At 36.5% G+C, this 16,228-nt stretch overlaps 3 protein-coding genes across 8 annotated transcripts; 1 reads left to right on the top strand and 2 right to left on the bottom strand.

Moving 5' to 3' along the window:
* Nucleotides 1–223: 223 nt before the first annotated feature.
* LOC113847107 (sodium/hydrogen exchanger 6-like) lies at nucleotides 224–7,514 on the bottom strand. Its single transcript, XM_027475981.1, has 21 exons — nucleotides 7,258–7,514; nucleotides 7,108–7,167; nucleotides 6,992–7,016; nucleotides 6,822–6,907; nucleotides 6,605–6,716; nucleotides 6,420–6,482; nucleotides 6,281–6,300; nucleotides 6,107–6,201; nucleotides 4,641–4,669; nucleotides 4,512–4,543; nucleotides 4,376–4,423; nucleotides 4,226–4,286; nucleotides 4,046–4,143; nucleotides 3,877–3,952; nucleotides 3,738–3,757; nucleotides 3,462–3,559; nucleotides 3,206–3,315; nucleotides 2,181–2,273; nucleotides 1,382–1,476; nucleotides 1,209–1,288; nucleotides 224–443 (listed from the first exon to the last, which is right to left on the bottom strand). Exons 1-21 carry the CDS (start codon nucleotides 7,491–7,493, stop codon nucleotides 379–381), a joined length of 1,602 nt encoding a protein of 533 aa, XP_027331782.1. The 5' UTR covers nucleotides 7,494–7,514; the 3' UTR covers nucleotides 224–378.
* An 848-nt stretch (nucleotides 7,515–8,362) lies between these two features.
* Nucleotides 8,363–13,010, top strand: LOC113847514 (uncharacterized protein HI_0703-like). Of its 5 annotated transcripts, none has more exons than XM_027476674.1 (6): nucleotides 8,363–8,672; nucleotides 9,621–9,627; nucleotides 9,720–9,992; nucleotides 10,769–11,005; nucleotides 11,098–11,315; nucleotides 11,984–13,010. In XM_027476674.1, exons 3-6 carry the CDS (start codon nucleotides 9,735–9,737, stop codon nucleotides 12,246–12,248), a joined length of 978 nt encoding a protein of 325 aa, XP_027332475.1. In that variant the 5' UTR covers nucleotides 8,363–8,672; nucleotides 9,621–9,627; nucleotides 9,720–9,734; the 3' UTR covers nucleotides 12,249–13,010. The 5 variants fall into 5 exon arrangements, with proteins under 5 accessions (XP_027332475.1, XP_027332474.1, XP_027332472.1 ...); XM_027476673.1 differs by adding an exon at nucleotides 8,876–8,922 and having other exon boundaries at nucleotides 8,593–8,672; nucleotides 9,621–9,992; nucleotides 11,984–12,652; XM_027476671.1 differs by adding an exon at nucleotides 8,876–8,933 and having other exon boundaries at nucleotides 8,593–8,672; nucleotides 9,621–9,992; nucleotides 11,984–12,652.
* Nucleotides 12,970–15,876, bottom strand: LOC113847513 (endoglucanase 25-like). 2 transcript variants are annotated; one of them, XM_027476668.1, is made up of 5 exons: nucleotides 15,276–15,876; nucleotides 14,414–15,189; nucleotides 14,113–14,248; nucleotides 13,838–14,010; nucleotides 12,970–13,737 (listed from the first exon to the last, which is right to left on the bottom strand). In XM_027476668.1, exons 1-5 carry the CDS (start codon nucleotides 15,646–15,648, stop codon nucleotides 13,336–13,338), a joined length of 1,860 nt encoding a protein of 619 aa, XP_027332469.1. In that variant the 5' UTR covers nucleotides 15,649–15,876; the 3' UTR covers nucleotides 12,970–13,335. The 2 variants fall into 2 exon arrangements, with proteins under 2 accessions (XP_027332469.1, XP_027332470.1); XM_027476669.1 differs by having other exon boundaries at nucleotides 13,060–13,737; nucleotides 13,865–14,010; nucleotides 15,276–15,756.
* Between the last annotated feature and the right edge of the window lie 352 nt (nucleotides 15,877–16,228).

Genomic DNA, 16,228 nt, shown 5'->3' with positions numbered 1-16,228 from the left:
GAAAGCGCGAATATTTTATATGAAGATAAAGTGGTGGGTAATTTGTTGTAGGTGACAAGCTCTTGCCTAATCTTCTAAAACACGTATGGTTAGATGAAGTTTATAATATAATCCCCCAGCTTCGTGACAGAGGCATACGGTCATCAACTTGCATAGAATAGAATACTAATGGGGCGGACAAGATGTTTTTTCTTCCAACCTCACGGGCCAAACTACCTGTCTACTTAAACTTGACGTAAGATTATGAATTCTGTACGTTTGAAACTTGGAATGATCCTACTGTTATGGCAAGTCCTCCAAGCTGTTCATAATTTGCATGAATCGAGGAGTGTACAAAACGGAAACTTCAGATAGCATTGAGCATTTTGTTCTGAAATGTCATGACGAATAATGGTCATGGTCATGAATGTCCAATCCCACATTTCCAGAAGTCAGAAGCTTAGCTGTTAACACCAAGAAGAGCAGGTTGGGGTAATATGATGTCAAAATTCATTCATAAAGTTCAAGCGAGTATAATACATCAATATCGTATATGAAAAGTTATGTAGAAACACAACTCATAAATATTTCATGAAAAAAATGGAATGTTACAAAGGAGGTAATTGTAACGAAATAATAAGTATACGTGCAATATTTTAGAGGTTTGTTACTCTTCAAATGCACCCCACAGACTTGATTCAAAAGCATTAAAAACAAAATAATAACCAAATATGCTGCTTCATGTTCTTTAACAAGAACGAAGATTTGAGCTTGTAAGCATTTTTACAAAATCGGGTATTTCATAGGTTAGAATGTAAGAAGACATGAAGTTTGGCAAGTTAGATGGAGCCGTAAGGTGCAGTTGGATAACTGCTTTGTTAAACACTTGTTCAATCAACTCCTTTAAAACGATAACTTATATCATAAATTTAACAATGAAATCTATTGAGTTAAGCTAAAAACTACTTTTTATACACTATATCAAAATAAGCTTATTGAAATAAGCTGAAAATAGTTTATGAAAGTCATAAATTATTTTTCATAAGCTGTTCATAAGTTTTTCAAACATGCCCATAATAAATCAGTCGAGTGGGCAATATATAAACGAGTAAGGCCGTAACAAATTTAAAAATGCAAATCAAGTCAGGTATAATCAATACCAATTCTTAATCTTTAGTCAGAATTTGACACATAATGTTGATTAGAAATTAATGCCAAGTCAAACTTACCTTCATCTTCCTCATCTCCATTTTGACTAGTAAAGAATGGTGTGAGGTAGTTTCTATCTAATGCTGTAAAAGATGCAGCACTATAACAGAAAAGCAAAGAAAAATTAGAAGCAGAACTATCTTTAAGCAAAAACAGATTTTAGCTCATTCTCAGTTTCAGAGCACAGAGATACCTCCTATGGAATTCTTGAAGCTTCGTCTTGATTTTGTTCCTTGATGACGTATCTTCGTCGTTAGGAGAACTATAACCATTGTTTTCATCAAATATCTTGTGGAAGAAAATAACGATGTTAGTTGAAAGAAAATAGATTGAAAAATGTACAGTAGATTTGTTACGATAGTCGTCTCATTTGCTAGGATAAAATGCACAGTACAGATTCAAATGTTTAATTTAGATGTTAACATACAATTCCACAATAAAGTTCATAAATAATATAGTTTCTTTGAAGTCAAAATCATATTAGGAACTTACATATGTCCTATCAAACACTTACTACTTGGTTGGTCATGCAGAAGTTCTTTTTAGTCCAGCATCATGGTCAGCTACTACTTCTTAGCGTTCAACTTTATTTTTTCTAATGGAATGGTTCATAACTTTAATTTTAGATGCAATTCAAAAATATAATCACCAGTCAAATTACATGCTTCGGCTTCTTTCAGCAAGAAATATAGCTGAGTTAGTATCTCTCTCTCACAAACACATTTTTTTAATCATTTATTTCTACCAGTTTTGAGAAAGCTTTTGAAAAAAAAAATAATTACTTCCCCAAAAAAATCCATCCCAAACATGCAAAAAGTAATTCAATATTAACTAGTCCCGACCACATATCAGTCAAGTAGAAGTTAGCTAACCCACTATATTCCACAAGGAAAAACCTCGGCAATACCATGGAAACAAGATGAGAAGATGCTTCTACTATTTATGAAGGCAAAAGAACCTCATGTAGCAAAACTTACCGTTCTGGTACTAACAGAAGTCAAAGGACTCTCATTAATATGAATGTCACTACCTACAACTTCTAAAGCTTCAAGCATGGTGCCTGTTGAACCACCAATCAGTAATACCTGAAATAAAATAAATAAAATTTAATGCTGAGTAACTAGCCACGATGGTGAATGTGAAAAAATGGGGAAAAGAATTGGTTGTTGCTAGTAACTTAAAGCAGAAACAAAAATAAATAGGAGGGTAAAACATAGGCGCAATGCTTTAGATGTTTGCAATCAGGTTGTCCAATTCACAGCAATGCTTATACATTTTTTGACAGCACATCATTTAGTATATTCTCCATTTGAAAAATTCAAATCTCTCTGTCTCTCTCAGATTCTCCAATGGCATGCTTATATTTACATATCAGTAAATTTTCTAAAAATTGGACTCAGATCTTGTGTATTTTTTGTCAAGATTCATCCAAGAGGTCAAGAATATGCTATTTAACACTTTCTTTTATTTATTTTTAAGCTTACTATTCTACCACCTCCTCTCCATATTTATCTCTGCAGTTTTTCCACGTGATACTGGAATACAATCCTCAAGTTTCTTAACTTCGTACTCCTCTCTTGGTTGATTTCATTCTTTATCTTGTTTTCCCATCTTGAACAAGAAGATGGGGTATTCTGACTGCTCAGATCAAATCAATCATGTGTTGAATGCAGAACCCCAAATTGGCAGGTAACAATCAGAAACTTCGATGCGATTATGTGACCTTCCTCCCGAACCAAGACAAAACCACATTTTAACAATATAAAGCCAAAAAGCTAGGAAAGAATCTTGCACTGAATGATTTTATTTTACTTGGAATGCTTTGCATTAAGTTATTTTTGCAGAATCCAATAGAAAACACAAGAACAACCTTTAAGTTTCCTTCCAAATAGGATTCATAGATATGGAAACACGAATATAGTGTGAAGACATAGCCGTACCTTACACTAGCTCCATATTTATTTATTTTTCTTATGATGATTAGCTTAAATTAGATGACAACAATGAGCATGCCTACCGTCAAAACAACTATTGCTGTAGTAGCAGTGAAGATAGTCTGTCCGTGTCCTTCTGGAAGGTCATGAACTGATTGCAGAGCAAGGGCAAATGCCATAGCCCCTCGAAGTCCTGTTCATGTTCATAAAGTACAAAACTCAACAGAACAGGAAAAGCATTAAAGAACATGCCAAAACAAGATGTAGTTTGTTTTATTGACAGAACAAAAAGAACCTTCCACACTATAGTCAAGATCTGCATCTTCCTCAAATCCTTACCACTATACCAAAGTGCTTTCTGGTGTTTTAGAGGTATTTGTCGATGGGCAGGTCTGATCAAGTTGACCACATATGTACAAGAGAACACATTAGCTGCCCTGCATGAGGTGGTTAAACAATATATTTTACAATTTCATAAAGAAATATGATAGCTAAGCTTAGAAGGGTCAAATGTGCATGCATGCTGTTATATTTTACCAAACTAGCTAAAAAGCCAGACTAGATCATGTCACTATGATCAAATACTCGTGATGATATAAATTACAGAAAAAATACCTTGCGATTCCAATTGATATCTGAAGTAGTTACCAAGCAAGTTGAGGATGAGGATAAATAAGAATGTGGAATGACAGGTAATCCAAATCATAAAAACTCAAATTTATGGGTCAAAACTAGACGATCAAGGAAAGGATACAATGGAGAAGAATATAAATCCAACATGTGACCAGCGATGTTTCTCCATAGCAATATCAATGCCCATGTAGATGAATCTGTAGATCATAAGATAAAATGATTCCCATGCATCATTTTGAGGAAATATTGAGCTATAAGAAGGGAGATACTGCAAAACAAATCCTCCTTACACAAATGTCTCTGCTAATGATGATATCAACTCAAAAAAAGCAGAGACAAATCCTTGAGAACTACATGACAAATTCGAATATGTGTAATGCTTCATGACCTAAAACATAACACAAAAATACTTATAACAACGCTTTAACACACATATACAATGAAACATTAAAACTACAGTATGCAATTACCATTCCCGTGAACAGTATTGATACAATACCAGACAATCCAAGACCTTCTGCAAGCATGTATCTGCAAAATAAAATAGTTTGCACCATGCATAAAGGAACTTACAGAACTTCAACAAAGTTAGGAAGAAATGGTCCAAGGAGATTTCTTACGAGAAATATGGGAAAAGAACAAAAAGACAGCTCTCCAAGTTCTGAAGACTAAATTGAAAAATTTTGTGATCAGTGTTTTCCAGACATGATGTGAATAATCATATATTTAACCAAAAAATAAAATAGAAATACTTACTTGTCAACATCCAACCCCGCATACTTAAATAGGTTCTGATAGTTAAGGTTTCACAAAATATTTTGACTTTTAAACCTCTAAATAGTAATGCTGCATATATGTAGGATAACCATTAGTTTAAAAGGATATTAAAGCAGATATAAATCCAACTCCAATACCTGCAGATCCACCAAAAACAATGCCAACTTAAGAATACTGAAAATATAACAATTCTTTCTGCTTAAGCAAAGGAAAAACAAAAGAAAGTACAATATAACACTTTACAATTAAATACTCTCTCACGTCTTCTATGATAATAGTTGTTATATTAATTGGGTAAAAGCAACATAAAGCAAGACCAAGCATAAAAGGAATATCATGACAGAAGAAACAACACAAAGTGTAGGGGGTAAGTACAGCTGATGACAAATTTCTAAGCAGAATAAGGGAAAAATATAGTTTACCCCCCTCTAATTTCACACTTTCTCAACCTATCTCTCTTAACCTTTTTCTTTTATGTGACTGGACCCTTTTTTCCTCTAGATCAAAGTGAAACCATCAATTTTTCCATCAAAATTAACATCATTTACCCTTTTTGTGTTACCTGATCTCCCTCTACTTTAGACCAAAGTGAAGTTGTTTCATTCATGTTAGGGTCAATTCCATAACATCTTGATGTTTTGAAAAAAAAAATGTTTTAATAGGTGCTAATTTATCTGAGATATCTAAATGATGAGTTCACCCACTAATTATGATGTGAAAGGTTAAGTTCTTTTGTAAGGAAAATGGTTGATTTCATGACTTCAGTGATATCAAAGATAGTGTGAAAATGTTCTATTCTTCATTGTTGTGTCTGCTGCTCATCCTGTCTAAGGGGTTGTTCAATAACCACTAACTATATTTGGTGGAAAAATATTAAAAAAAAATGTGTTAGCAAGTCTAAGGAACTAATCTATTTTACACTATGGAATAGTTAATACAATCTCAGAGAATGAAGGACAGTTTCTTAGGCTGCCATACAGACGACAGATTGCATTTTCCACCAAGTACCAACGTTTTCTATTGCTATTTGTCAGTAAAGCATCATAAATGATTTTCCACAGAAGGATCCAAATTCATTGAGGACCATTCTAATTATGTGTGCTACCAACCAAGACAAACTACTTTTCACAAATTGGAGTTTGCATGCCTCCTTTGAACAAGTGGAGTATCAATCTTCCACTGATTTTTATCATAAAGGCGGTATTCATCTGGTTTTCATCATGAATGTAGTTGTCATCAAGTGATACAAAATAAAAAATATTCTTTGTGCTCCTCTTTTTGTGGGATTTAACACATTTTAATAAATTGACTCCAATGAATATTATTTTCTATCAAAAATGAGGATTTCATGTAACTGACATCAACATTGACAAAAAACTTAATAGTTTCATTTTAGTCCTATGTAGAAGGAGATTGAGTGACACCAAAAAAAAGGTTGAGGAGAGTAGGTTGGGAAAATGCAAAACTAAATTATGGTAAACTATAATTTACCTTATCTTTGATGACCATAATACTAGTAATTCAACACCAGACACTGCATAAAGAGAACAATAGGTAAAATTTATAAAACCAACCAGCAGACATTGACCCAACAAAAGTCTCCAAAAATCTAACAACCACCATGAAGAAATTTAGTCCAGATGGATGCGTTTTTATCACTAACATTGTCCTGCAAAGCAAGTGGTTGAGTCAAAACGAAGTTTAACGATACTTGGATTACTTTGGACACACATAAAATTTTCAAATACCTGTACAAAGAAATAGCCATCTGCCAGTAGCGCCCAGGGGAGTTTAGAGGGAAAATATTAGCCAGCAGTACCATCCATACTTAAATTACAGACGCACTTCACCAGGGTATAAAAAAATATTGTAGCAATAGAAACTTACTGCATCATTCAAAACAGATTCTCCAAAAACCAAGGCATACAGATTGACATCTGTGCCGAGCTCCTGCAATAGGACAGGCAAAAGTGCACTCTAAGAACAAATTGAATCGGACGTAAGGTATATACTACATTATAATACTCAGAACTACAACTATTAAAGCAGTATGAATATGTAAACCAGCTGACCTGAAAAATTGACAAAACAGTAACAGGATCAGTCGCGGATATAAGAGCACCAAACATTAGACACTCAACAAAAGGCAGTCTGTACATGAGGTACACCAATCCTCCAAGATAACTGCAGAGTAACAACATGGTGGAAATCAATCATAAATCCTCATTCATGCACAAGGTAGCTGTAGTAAACGATACCACGTAACAAATGAAAAGGCAGAAAACTTACACTAAGACACCGGTGACAATGGAAGCCAGAAAGGTGCCGAATATAGCAAACGTGACAATAGCTCCAAAATTAGAGAAGAAAGGTTTCTGCGAAGAGCACGAACGGCAAGTGAAAAAGGCACATTGAAATGAAAGAATAGAGGAAATTTCGGAAAGCAAAAAAGAACTCACAGGCGAGAGACTGAAGCCAGACTGAGTAAAGCGAAAGGTCAAGGAAACGCGATGTAATGAAATGAATGAAAAGTGAATAATAATAAGAAGAAGAAGAAGAGAGTGGTTGAGGATATAATATGATAGGAGGTAAAAGGAAGAGCAGGAAGAACTCCTCGTGAAAATTGAACCACGCCCTGCAGTGGTGGAAGTGAAATGAAGAGAGGTTTAAGAATTATTGAAAAGAAGAAGAAGAAGAAGAAGAAGAAGAAGGAAAATAGAAAAACCTGATGTTAGTCTGAGTGTGAGAAATGTTGGCGAGTGTGCCAACGAGTAAGCCAATGAGAAGAGAGGCGCTGGCTTCGGGGAGAAGGTAAATCTTCTTGCGACGAAGAACGTGACCTAACACGAATGACAGAACCAACATCATGATCTGAAGAAGAATCCCAACGCCCGCAGCTTGTTGCTCTTTGCTCACACCACTTACGTCAACACCTTCTGCCGGAGATATTTGATCCTCCATCTTCTCCCACTCTCCCTCCCCTTTTTCCTTTCTCTTTAACTACCCTCCTTCATGCATCCTTCTCATTTTATTTATTTATTTATTAATATTACACAATTTCTCCATTCGTCTTCCCGTGCCCACGTGGACGCCATCTTCTCTGCCATCTGTCCTTTTCTTGTTCTCTGTCAAAATCAATAACCATGCCCTACAAAAAGTGCACTTTTGACTTTATCTTAACCTTTTTTTTTAATGGTTTGGGCCTGCGGGCTTTCATATTTTATCTAACTTGAAAATCGTGATTGCCTGAGCCTGGATGGCCTCTTTATTGTAGTTTTTGGGGAGCAATTATAAGTGATGGAGCGACCCAATTGATTGTGCAAACTTTACGACTTTTTTATCTTAAAAATGCTAATCAACAAACATGGGCCTGAAATTAAGCAAATCCAGTAGTTAGATTGGATTCATAGCAGAAAGAAAAAAAGGGATAAGGAAGCGTGTGTATATAATATGGTATTTCACAATATTTGATTTGGATAATTTGAGATATAATCAGACATGGGAATGTAATATGGTCCACTCGTCCTTTCGTTCATATTGTGCCCGTGTCCTTTCACCAGGGAAGCATGCATGGAGCGTACATAGGTGTTTATTTATTTTTTCTATTTTATTAATATTAAGTACTTTTGATTAAAATATATTATAATATCTTTTTGTATTTGTTTTTTTCTCAATAATTACAATATTTTACGCTTATTTTTCTTAAATTTTTACTTTTTTAGAAAAATAGTTTATGTTAACGTAAAAGTAGAACATTTTAAGCATCTATTTTATATTTAAAAATATATTTTAAAGCGTGCGTATAAAAACGATAAAAGTAAATAAAAAATAATGTAACTATTATTTTATATTTTTCCAAAATAGTAGATCATAAAAAGAAAAAAGAGAATATAGAAGTAAAGGAGGGAGACAAGGTTGTTTTGTGTTTGTTTGGTTTGTGATGTGTGACGAGGAAACATTCGTAAAAGCAAAGGTAAGAGGTTTCTTTTTCTTAGTTGAAGTTAGTTGGTTAATAAGTGTGGTGGGTGTGAGTGGGACGTTCCATCTTTTTCAGAATCGCACTCAACCCAACCTCTTCTCTTCTCTTCACTTGTGCTCCATTCGTTAATTAGCACACTTCAACTCCTTCCTTCCCCTAAGGTTCGCTTCTTTCTCTCAGTTTTCAGCAAATTCATATTTTTATGTTTCTTTCATAAATTGGGGACATCGATCGATCTTTGCTGCATTTTTATGCCTTGATGTTCTACATAGTCCTGTGAAAACAATGTTAGAAAACCTCATTTTATGGGATTTGAACTCTTCTATAGATCCTTCCCCCTTACTCATTGTCCCCATTTGTTTAGAATGCAAGGCTACTGAATAAGTGCTGTGAGAGTAAGAAGCTAGCTAGGTACCATCTAGGTAGTGCAAACTTGGGATTCTTTTGTGCTTGTGTTTAAATTTTTGCAGTCACGGTCTTGACTTGAGATACTTTCTCAGCAGTTTTTCTTATCTTTGCTTATGAAATTGTGTAGGATTGGAAAATTGGAAAGTATCGAATATCTTGTTTTGGAATTACTTAGTAAAGAAGTGCAGTTTCTTAATGTATCGGGTATTTGGACTTTGATCATAGACATGGTGGTACTTGGTATCAGATTTAAATGCAACATAAACACAGCAACGTTGCTCTCTGCATTTTTACTTTTAGCTCATCAACCATAAATTTCTACTATGCTTGAAGAAAATTTATTCCACCCACAAAATTGAAGTTATTTTACACATACAGTAACTCCCGTAGCCTGATTACTAGGTTTTGTTTCTGTTTGCCTTGCATTATCTTCCAACAGAGAACGCCCTCCCTACTGAATGTCTGAAATCTTTCAACCTTTGTTAATAGTCATCCTTAACTCTGCGCCTGCATATAAATATAATTAGAAGACATGCTTAAATATCTTCTTTGGTGTCAATGTATTTCTTTTTGGGTTATTTTATGTCACTATTGATATCATATAATGTGACTGTTACCTGCGTGCAATAAGACTCTAGAATTTCTGGTCTCACTCTTTCTGATAAATTGTTATCTCTTGTGCTGTGTGACTGTTGTTGCAGAACCTAAGTATGTAGTGTAGAATCAGATATGCAGTTTGAATTTTGAATCACACAGTCCCAGCTTGATGCTTATGTTCTGTTTTTGTTCTGCTATTATAGCCTTCTAGCATCTCAATGATGACACAAGAATCATCAGAGGTGTTGGAAAAACATGCAAACTCAGGCTCTCATGTGAGGGGAAGTAGTGAATATGTTAGACTGGTCCTATCCGATGATCCAAGGGCTATTGAAACTGAAATAATCTTGCAGCCTCGAGCGGAATCAAGAATTAAATCTTTCTGGTGGTGGATGAAATCCTTTGTTGGGTGCTTTGTCATTCTTATACTTGCTTTTGTTCTTATGAAATGGGGAGTGCCACTTTTTTTTGAAAAGGTATTTTCTCTTTACAACTGTTCTGGTGCTTCATTTGCTTTCTTTAAATTATCCTTACTAGGTGGTCTTTGCAATTCCTGTTCAGAAATTCCCTGGTATAGTAGTTATTTAGCTGACATGCATTTGTTGATATTGACAAAATTTCTGGAATACTGTCACCTTCAGTGTTCTAATTTTTTAAACTGAAATATATATTATAACAACAATATATGAAGTTTGATGTTTTCCTTGGCATCACATATTAAGTCGTCAGTTATTGTTGCAAGTTCCATTTCCATACTGCCCCCCCCCTCCCCCCCCTATGTGAATTATGTTGCACTGGTGCACAATTTACTATGGTTTTTTCAAATGTGATGAAGAAAATGTTTAGATGAATTGTCTTGACATGTGATCCATACCGTAATATTGACTTTTCCGTGACTTCATTTGACAAATGCTTGGGTTTTAGAATTATATACACTGTTGGCATTCGACTTTATTATGGCAAACAGTATGTTGTAGCATGGATGAAATTCTATGCTGGAATATAGCTTGGGATCTTCTCCTTCAAGTCAGCAAGAAATTCTGTTTTTTATACCCTTATTTTTTACATTTTTGCTTTCCAAGTCTGCAGACTTGAGGGATTATATAAATAATGATATCTTTGATACTTCTATGAACAAGCTTAGAGTCTTCATTTAGTTTTTGTGGAATGACATGCATTCCATATGGATGCTTGGAACATTTGATTAATTTCATATTTTGAAGCCTTTTTCTTTTTAATTCTTTTACTGCAGGTTCTTTACCCAACCATGGAGTGGGAAGCTGCTGCCTTTGGGCGTCCAGTTCTTGCCCTAGTACTTGTTGCTTCTCTGGCTTTATTCCCAGTATTCTTAATCCCTTCTGGCCCCTCCATGTGGTTGGCAGGGATGATTTTTGGTTATGGCCTTGGCTTCTTTATCATAATGGTTGGAACAACCATTGGGATGGTCCTCCCATACCTGATTGGACTACTGTTCCGTGACCGCATTCATGTAAATCATTTAATTTCTCCCAAATTTTGTATTGTATTTTTCTTATGTAGGTTTTATTGTTATCTTGAGACCTCTGTTTCTATATTCTGTAGCCATGGTTAAAGAGATGGCCCCAGAATGCGGCATTGATTAGGCTTGTAGGGGAAGGGAACTGGTTCCACCAATTTCAAGTGGTTGCAGTGTTTAGGGTTTCTCCTTTTCCCTATACTATATTCAATTATGCTGTGGTAGTGACAAATATGAAGTTTTGGCCATACTTATGTGGATCCATTGCTGGAATGGTACCAGAAGCTTTCATCTACATCTACAGGTTTGTTTGTCTTTCAATTTTTGGTCCTTAAACGGCTTAATGAGTGGGAATTATAAATATAGTAATGTTTTTTGAACACCAGGAGGTAACACCTACAGGTGTCCCTTTGTGGATTTTGGAATGTGTGTATATTTTTAGTATTTTAAATAATCAAACTCATATAAACATATTCCTCCATCCTTATTTACTTTATAAATACGTTAAAAAAATCCATAAATGTAAATTTAATGCAGAACTTATAATTAGTAGCATTGAAGTGAATATATATTCATCGTTTAAATATGAACTCATACATGCTCATAGTCAAAAGTGAATTAGAGTTCTGTTAGATACATAGACAAATTCCACCGCTAGCTCACAAACTTTTATCTTACTCCAATTTTTTTCCTATTTGTTCTTTCTCTCTCATTTTATATATGGCATCTAAGCTAGATGATATTGGCTTTGTCAAATTCTGTATGGTTGATCATCTAAGTTTCCTTTTGTTTTTTATTTAGTGAGTTATCCAGTAAGTCAACTTATCGAGTTGGAAGGTTGAGTGAGGTTGATTTTTGAATTGGATTGATTTATTTAAAACTTAATACGTGATTAGGCAATTCAAATGAGTATATAGATGTGATTCACCGTAGTATTGTTTTTGAATAAACTAATATCTTTCTTTTTCTCAGTGGTCGGTTAATAAAGACATTGGCAGACGCACAGTACGGGAAGCATCACTTGACTACCGTGGAAATCGTATATAACATTATTTCTTTCATTATTGCAATTGTTACCACTGTTGCCTTCACTGTTTATGCAAAAAGGACTCTAAATGAACTCAAAATGGTAGAGTTGAACGAGGAAGTTAGGTCTGCTTCTGAGAAGGGTTGCTTTGAGATGGAGAAGCTTCCCCTTGAAAGGCCTAAGCAGCTAAGTTTGTCAAAATTTTTGTGAGTGTACATTCACATGTTGCTTTAGGATTACATTTATAATACGTTTTCCTCATACACCCTATGATGATTTCTGTAACTAGGATGTGGATAGAAGAAAAGCAAAAGGTCGAACACAGTTATACACCATTTTTCTGACTTCTATTTACTCTAAAAACTTTTTTCGAGGGGAATAATTTGATTGGCCAGCTGATTTTTTCCCCTTCGTATGCTTCTATAATGCTTCATAATTTAAGAAAAATGTTAACATTTAGTTTTAAAATTAAGTTTAGGCAATTAATAATAATGTGATTTTATTAAAAAAGTATTTATTATAGTTTTATATATTTAATAAAATTTTTAAATGTTTTAACTTTTGCAGCGAAGTCTTTAGTGATAATCAAACTCAGTTTTCTTCTGTTTTTTATTTTGGCCCGAAAGCGTTGGCACCTGAAGAAGTCATATTTATTCTGCTAACTTGGATACAAGCGTCTCGTTGATCAGAAGTGGAGTTTGACTCTGCAGTTACATTTACACCACCATCCATTTCCATCAAGTCCAACATTTCAAAATCTAGAGTAGCTTCACTCCTCAAGTGGCGTTACATTTGATACGGTGTACAAAGAAAACAAATCTTCGTCTCCTTTTTAGTGTTCATAGCACATTCATAAAAGAGCTAATGACGTGTCTAGCTGCTAGCCATGCTAGTGCATGAATAGAACTACTGGCACATCATTCAGAACAACTTATGACCATTTTACAAATAGATTAAAAGAAGTCTCAAGCTTACAAAAAAGGAAAAAATAAAAGGTTCGAGTAGATTAACTGTGTAAGACATTAGATGAGCGTGTCACTTACATGCGGTTCGTTTTGCACGTTTAAAAAATTCAGGATTTGATACATATATATACCATGTATATCACAAAAAATATTAGACAAACAGTCTCAATGCTAGTCTTGAATCGAAGATTGCTCCTAGACAACTAGATTTACTAGGCCTAGTTCCACTACTTTCATTTGTCCATGCCCACCCTTGGCTCCAAGTACCTCCATCTTCAAAATTATCAATAAGCTGAAGTCAAGTACTTGGTGGACAGAGGATAACCAATGCCTCATGGTTTCCATGGTGCTGGAGGCGGTGGCGGTGTCGGAAACATTGGGGGAACAGCAGAGAAAAGGGTGTTTTTGTCTATTCCTGTGCTTTTATCTCCCGACAGTGCTACAAGTGCAGCTACTAAACCTGCATTTCCTGCAAGTGTTGGCTCTGTGTAGTTGTAGTTGGTTCGGACATCATGGAAACCATCGTGCTTGTCAGGACCAGCAACCATAGCTCCAACAATTGTATGTGGGTTTGGCTTCGACGTATCTCTCCATTTCCATCCTCCTTTACAGTTGTACTTAACCTTGTTCTTTGGTATAGATGCACCTCTATGGTGCACATGTTTTGGATAATGATTACCAAAACCTACAACATAGCTCATTTTTCGAGGGTTCTTCCCAAGGATGTAATCAATCTACAAAATCACCCAGTAAAAGGAAAACAAAAATTTAGCTCAGACACTTGATATTAATTTCAATTATGCAAACAATTTAAAAGGGCAGAATCGCACACACCTGGGTCTTGGCAAAGTCTCGAAGAACATCAGTTGAAAAGAAATTGGGTCCACAGTACCACCCAGGCGTATCGGCGGCATCGAGATAATCACTGTATAGGGCAGCCAAAAAGGCTGCATTGACAACATATTGGAGAGGCTGAGGCCTACCATGGTTTAACTGAATCAAGCCGCCTGGGTACAGAAGATAGCACATTCTCATCAGAACAACAATTGGAAAATCATGCAACCTGGTACTTGGAAGAAAGGATTGAAATAGGAGAACTTCTACATTACCTCTTGTTCTATTAAAGCTTGTGAACATGGGTAGGTAGGAACACATAATTATACCGGTCTGATTGTGAAATGTCCTTAAAATTTCTTCATATGGATAACCGGGACTCAGGAACAACCTCAAACGACTGAGAAGAACCTAAATACAAGACGAAGAAGGATTCCATTACTGACTTTCTTTGACTTTCTTATAACTTAAGAACGAAGCAAGCAATCAAATTGGTGAGCATGGCTACAACCACATTATGATGAAACTAAAATCAAGACCTTAAAAGGAAAAAAATGAGCAAACATCCAAAGATACCTGAGCACCAGTGAGCTTGTTATCCCAGCTTAGGACGCCATAGTCAGGTCCACCCCAGAAAGCACCAGCATGCTTGGCGAGGCCAGGAGTGGTAGCAAGCTTAAGGTAAGAAGAATTGCCAGTAGCAAAATACATCCACGCCCCTCCCCAAACGAACTCATCCCAATAACTAGTCGAATTGTAGAATATAGAAGCCTCTCTCCCACCCGCACTGTACCTTCCCCTCTGCCACCTCGAAAACTTGTACAGCGTCGTCGCCCCGTGCACCAGCTTCTGCGAATATGCCTTGTTGTCCTTGAAGACAATCGAAGCCGCAGCCAACGCAGCAGCCATCTCCGCCGCCAGGTCCGAGCAGCTTTGACACTCCGTCACCGGCCGGTCATAATCGATGTCCTCCGGACGCATCCAGCAGTAATGATCGTTGGGAGTGGTACTCCCGCCGGAAGTGTCGCCAGATCCAACCTGCGCGGCGATGGAATTAATGGTGTCGGCGGTATTGTTGAAGGTCTTGAGAAAGTAATCGGTTCCCCACTTGATGATCTCCTTGACATGAGCGAGTTCCCCGGCAGCCTCGTACTTGGCGCTGTACTCAATGACGCTCCAGCTGAGCATGGTGATGGCAAAGGACGCCGGAAAGTTGAACTTGATGGCGTCACCGGCGTCATAGTAGCCTCCGACGAGATCCTTGATGAAGCTGGAAGTGCCACCGGCCTTTCCGTCTTGCAGACACGAGTTCCCTCTCCAGGAAACGTTGTTGTGCCTGGGAAGCTTCCCCGCTGCCAGCAAGGCACACAAAATCAATCAATTAAATAATTAGTTAATAAAAGAAGAAAAAAAGAAAAAGAAAAAGAAAAATGAGTACATTTTTGGGCGTTGAAGAAGAGAAGGGCCTTGTGGAGTGCGAGGGTGTAGTTATCGGGAGGGGGTTGTTTGTGGTGGTGGCGAGGGACGGTTTTCACGATGAGGGTGATGAAGCCTGCCAAGAAGGCGCACACGGCGATGGTGCCAAGTGTCCAGAGAAAGATCTTGCGGCTGACGATGATGCATCCCAGATCTACGTACTTCTTCTTCTTTTTCTTTTGCTCGCCGGCGCCGAGAAGCCAGCTCTGCTGAGTCTCGTCCAGTGCTGCTCTGTCCACCTCCTGCAGATTCCGGCTGCGCTCGTCGTCCGTGGCGGAGTCTGTGGCGTGGATCTCCAGCGGTCCACCCCACGGATCCCTACCGTACATACTCATCTTTGATCGCAATTGCAAATGCTAATGCTTCTGGTTAGTGTCGGTGCTTGATGAAGGTGAGTGTAGTCAACAATCACATGTAAGGTTCCTTTCTTCTTCTTCTTCTTCTTTTTAATTAATTATTTATGTTAGCGACACCCAGTCGCCAGCTCACTAATGGACAACCACGGTCTCTTGTCTCTCTGTAATCCAATGAGCACCGCAATTTCACTTTCTTATCCCACCCTTCCTTTTTAAAAAATTCAATTTTTTTTTTAAATTATGATTATTGTGTTGATGGATCTCAGCCCATTATCTTATTGGCCCAGTTCGGCATGTCTCTCCCAACCAAAAATAAAAAGTTGGGCAAGTTTCTTTAATCATTCCCTAATTATTGATCCAAAATAACATAATGCCTGTTCCCTCAAAATTAGCCCAAATCATATTTCGATCTCTATATATGTAGGAATATCTTGTCTTATAAGTCAATACTAAAATAAAAAAATAGCTACGTTGGGTTAAATAGAAATAAAAGGAAGGAACTTTTAGAGAAATAACATATTTCGTTCAAAGTCTTGTAAAACAAATAAAAAAATTTGAA

Source organism: Abrus precatorius, unplaced genomic scaffold, assembly GCF_003935025.1.
Source record: "Abrus precatorius isolate BTA unplaced genomic scaffold, Abrus_2018 Scaffold8, whole genome shotgun sequence".
Lineage (NCBI taxonomy): Eukaryota > Viridiplantae > Streptophyta > Magnoliopsida > Fabales > Fabaceae > Abrus > Abrus precatorius.
Note: the sequence above shows the minus strand (reverse complement) of the source record. Positions and strands in the feature narration are given on the sequence as shown.

Bases quoted from the DNA above. Each gene is read 5' to 3' on its own strand.
- LOC113847107 (XM_027475981.1), bottom strand. From the start codon at position 7,493: ATGGAGGATCAAATATCTCCGGCAGAAGGTGTTGACGTAAGTGGTGTG. The intron at 4,424-4,511 runs GTAAGTATTTCT...TTTTCAATTTAG, and splicing joins GCGGGGTTGGATGTTGACAA to TCTTCAGAACTTGGAGAGCT. The intron at 1,477-2,180 runs GTTAGTACCAGA...TTCTTCCACAAG, and splicing joins ATGAGAGTCCTTTGACTTCT to ATATTTGATGAAAACAATGG.
- LOC113847514 (XM_027476670.1), top strand. From the start codon at position 9,735: ATGATGACACAAGAATCATCAGAGGTGTTGGAAAAACATGCAAACTCA. The intron at 9,993-10,768 runs GTATTTTCTCTT...CTTTTACTGCAG, and splicing joins TGCCACTTTTTTTTGAAAAG to GTTCTTTACCCAACCATGGA. The intron at 11,316-11,983 runs GTTTGTTTGTCT...TCTTTTTCTCAG, and splicing joins GCTTTCATCTACATCTACAG to TGGTCGGTTAATAAAGACAT.
- LOC113847513 (XM_027476668.1), bottom strand. From the start codon at position 15,648: ATGAGTATGTACGGTAGGGATCCGTGGGGTGGACCGCTGGAGATCCAC. The intron at 15,190-15,275 runs GTACTCATTTTT...CCTTGCTGGCAG, and splicing joins CTTCTTCAACGCCCAAAAAT to CGGGGAAGCTTCCCAGGCAC. The intron at 14,249-14,413 runs GTATCTTTGGAT...TCTTGTATTTAG, and splicing joins ACAAGCTCACTGGTGCTCAG to GTTCTTCTCAGTCGTTTGAG.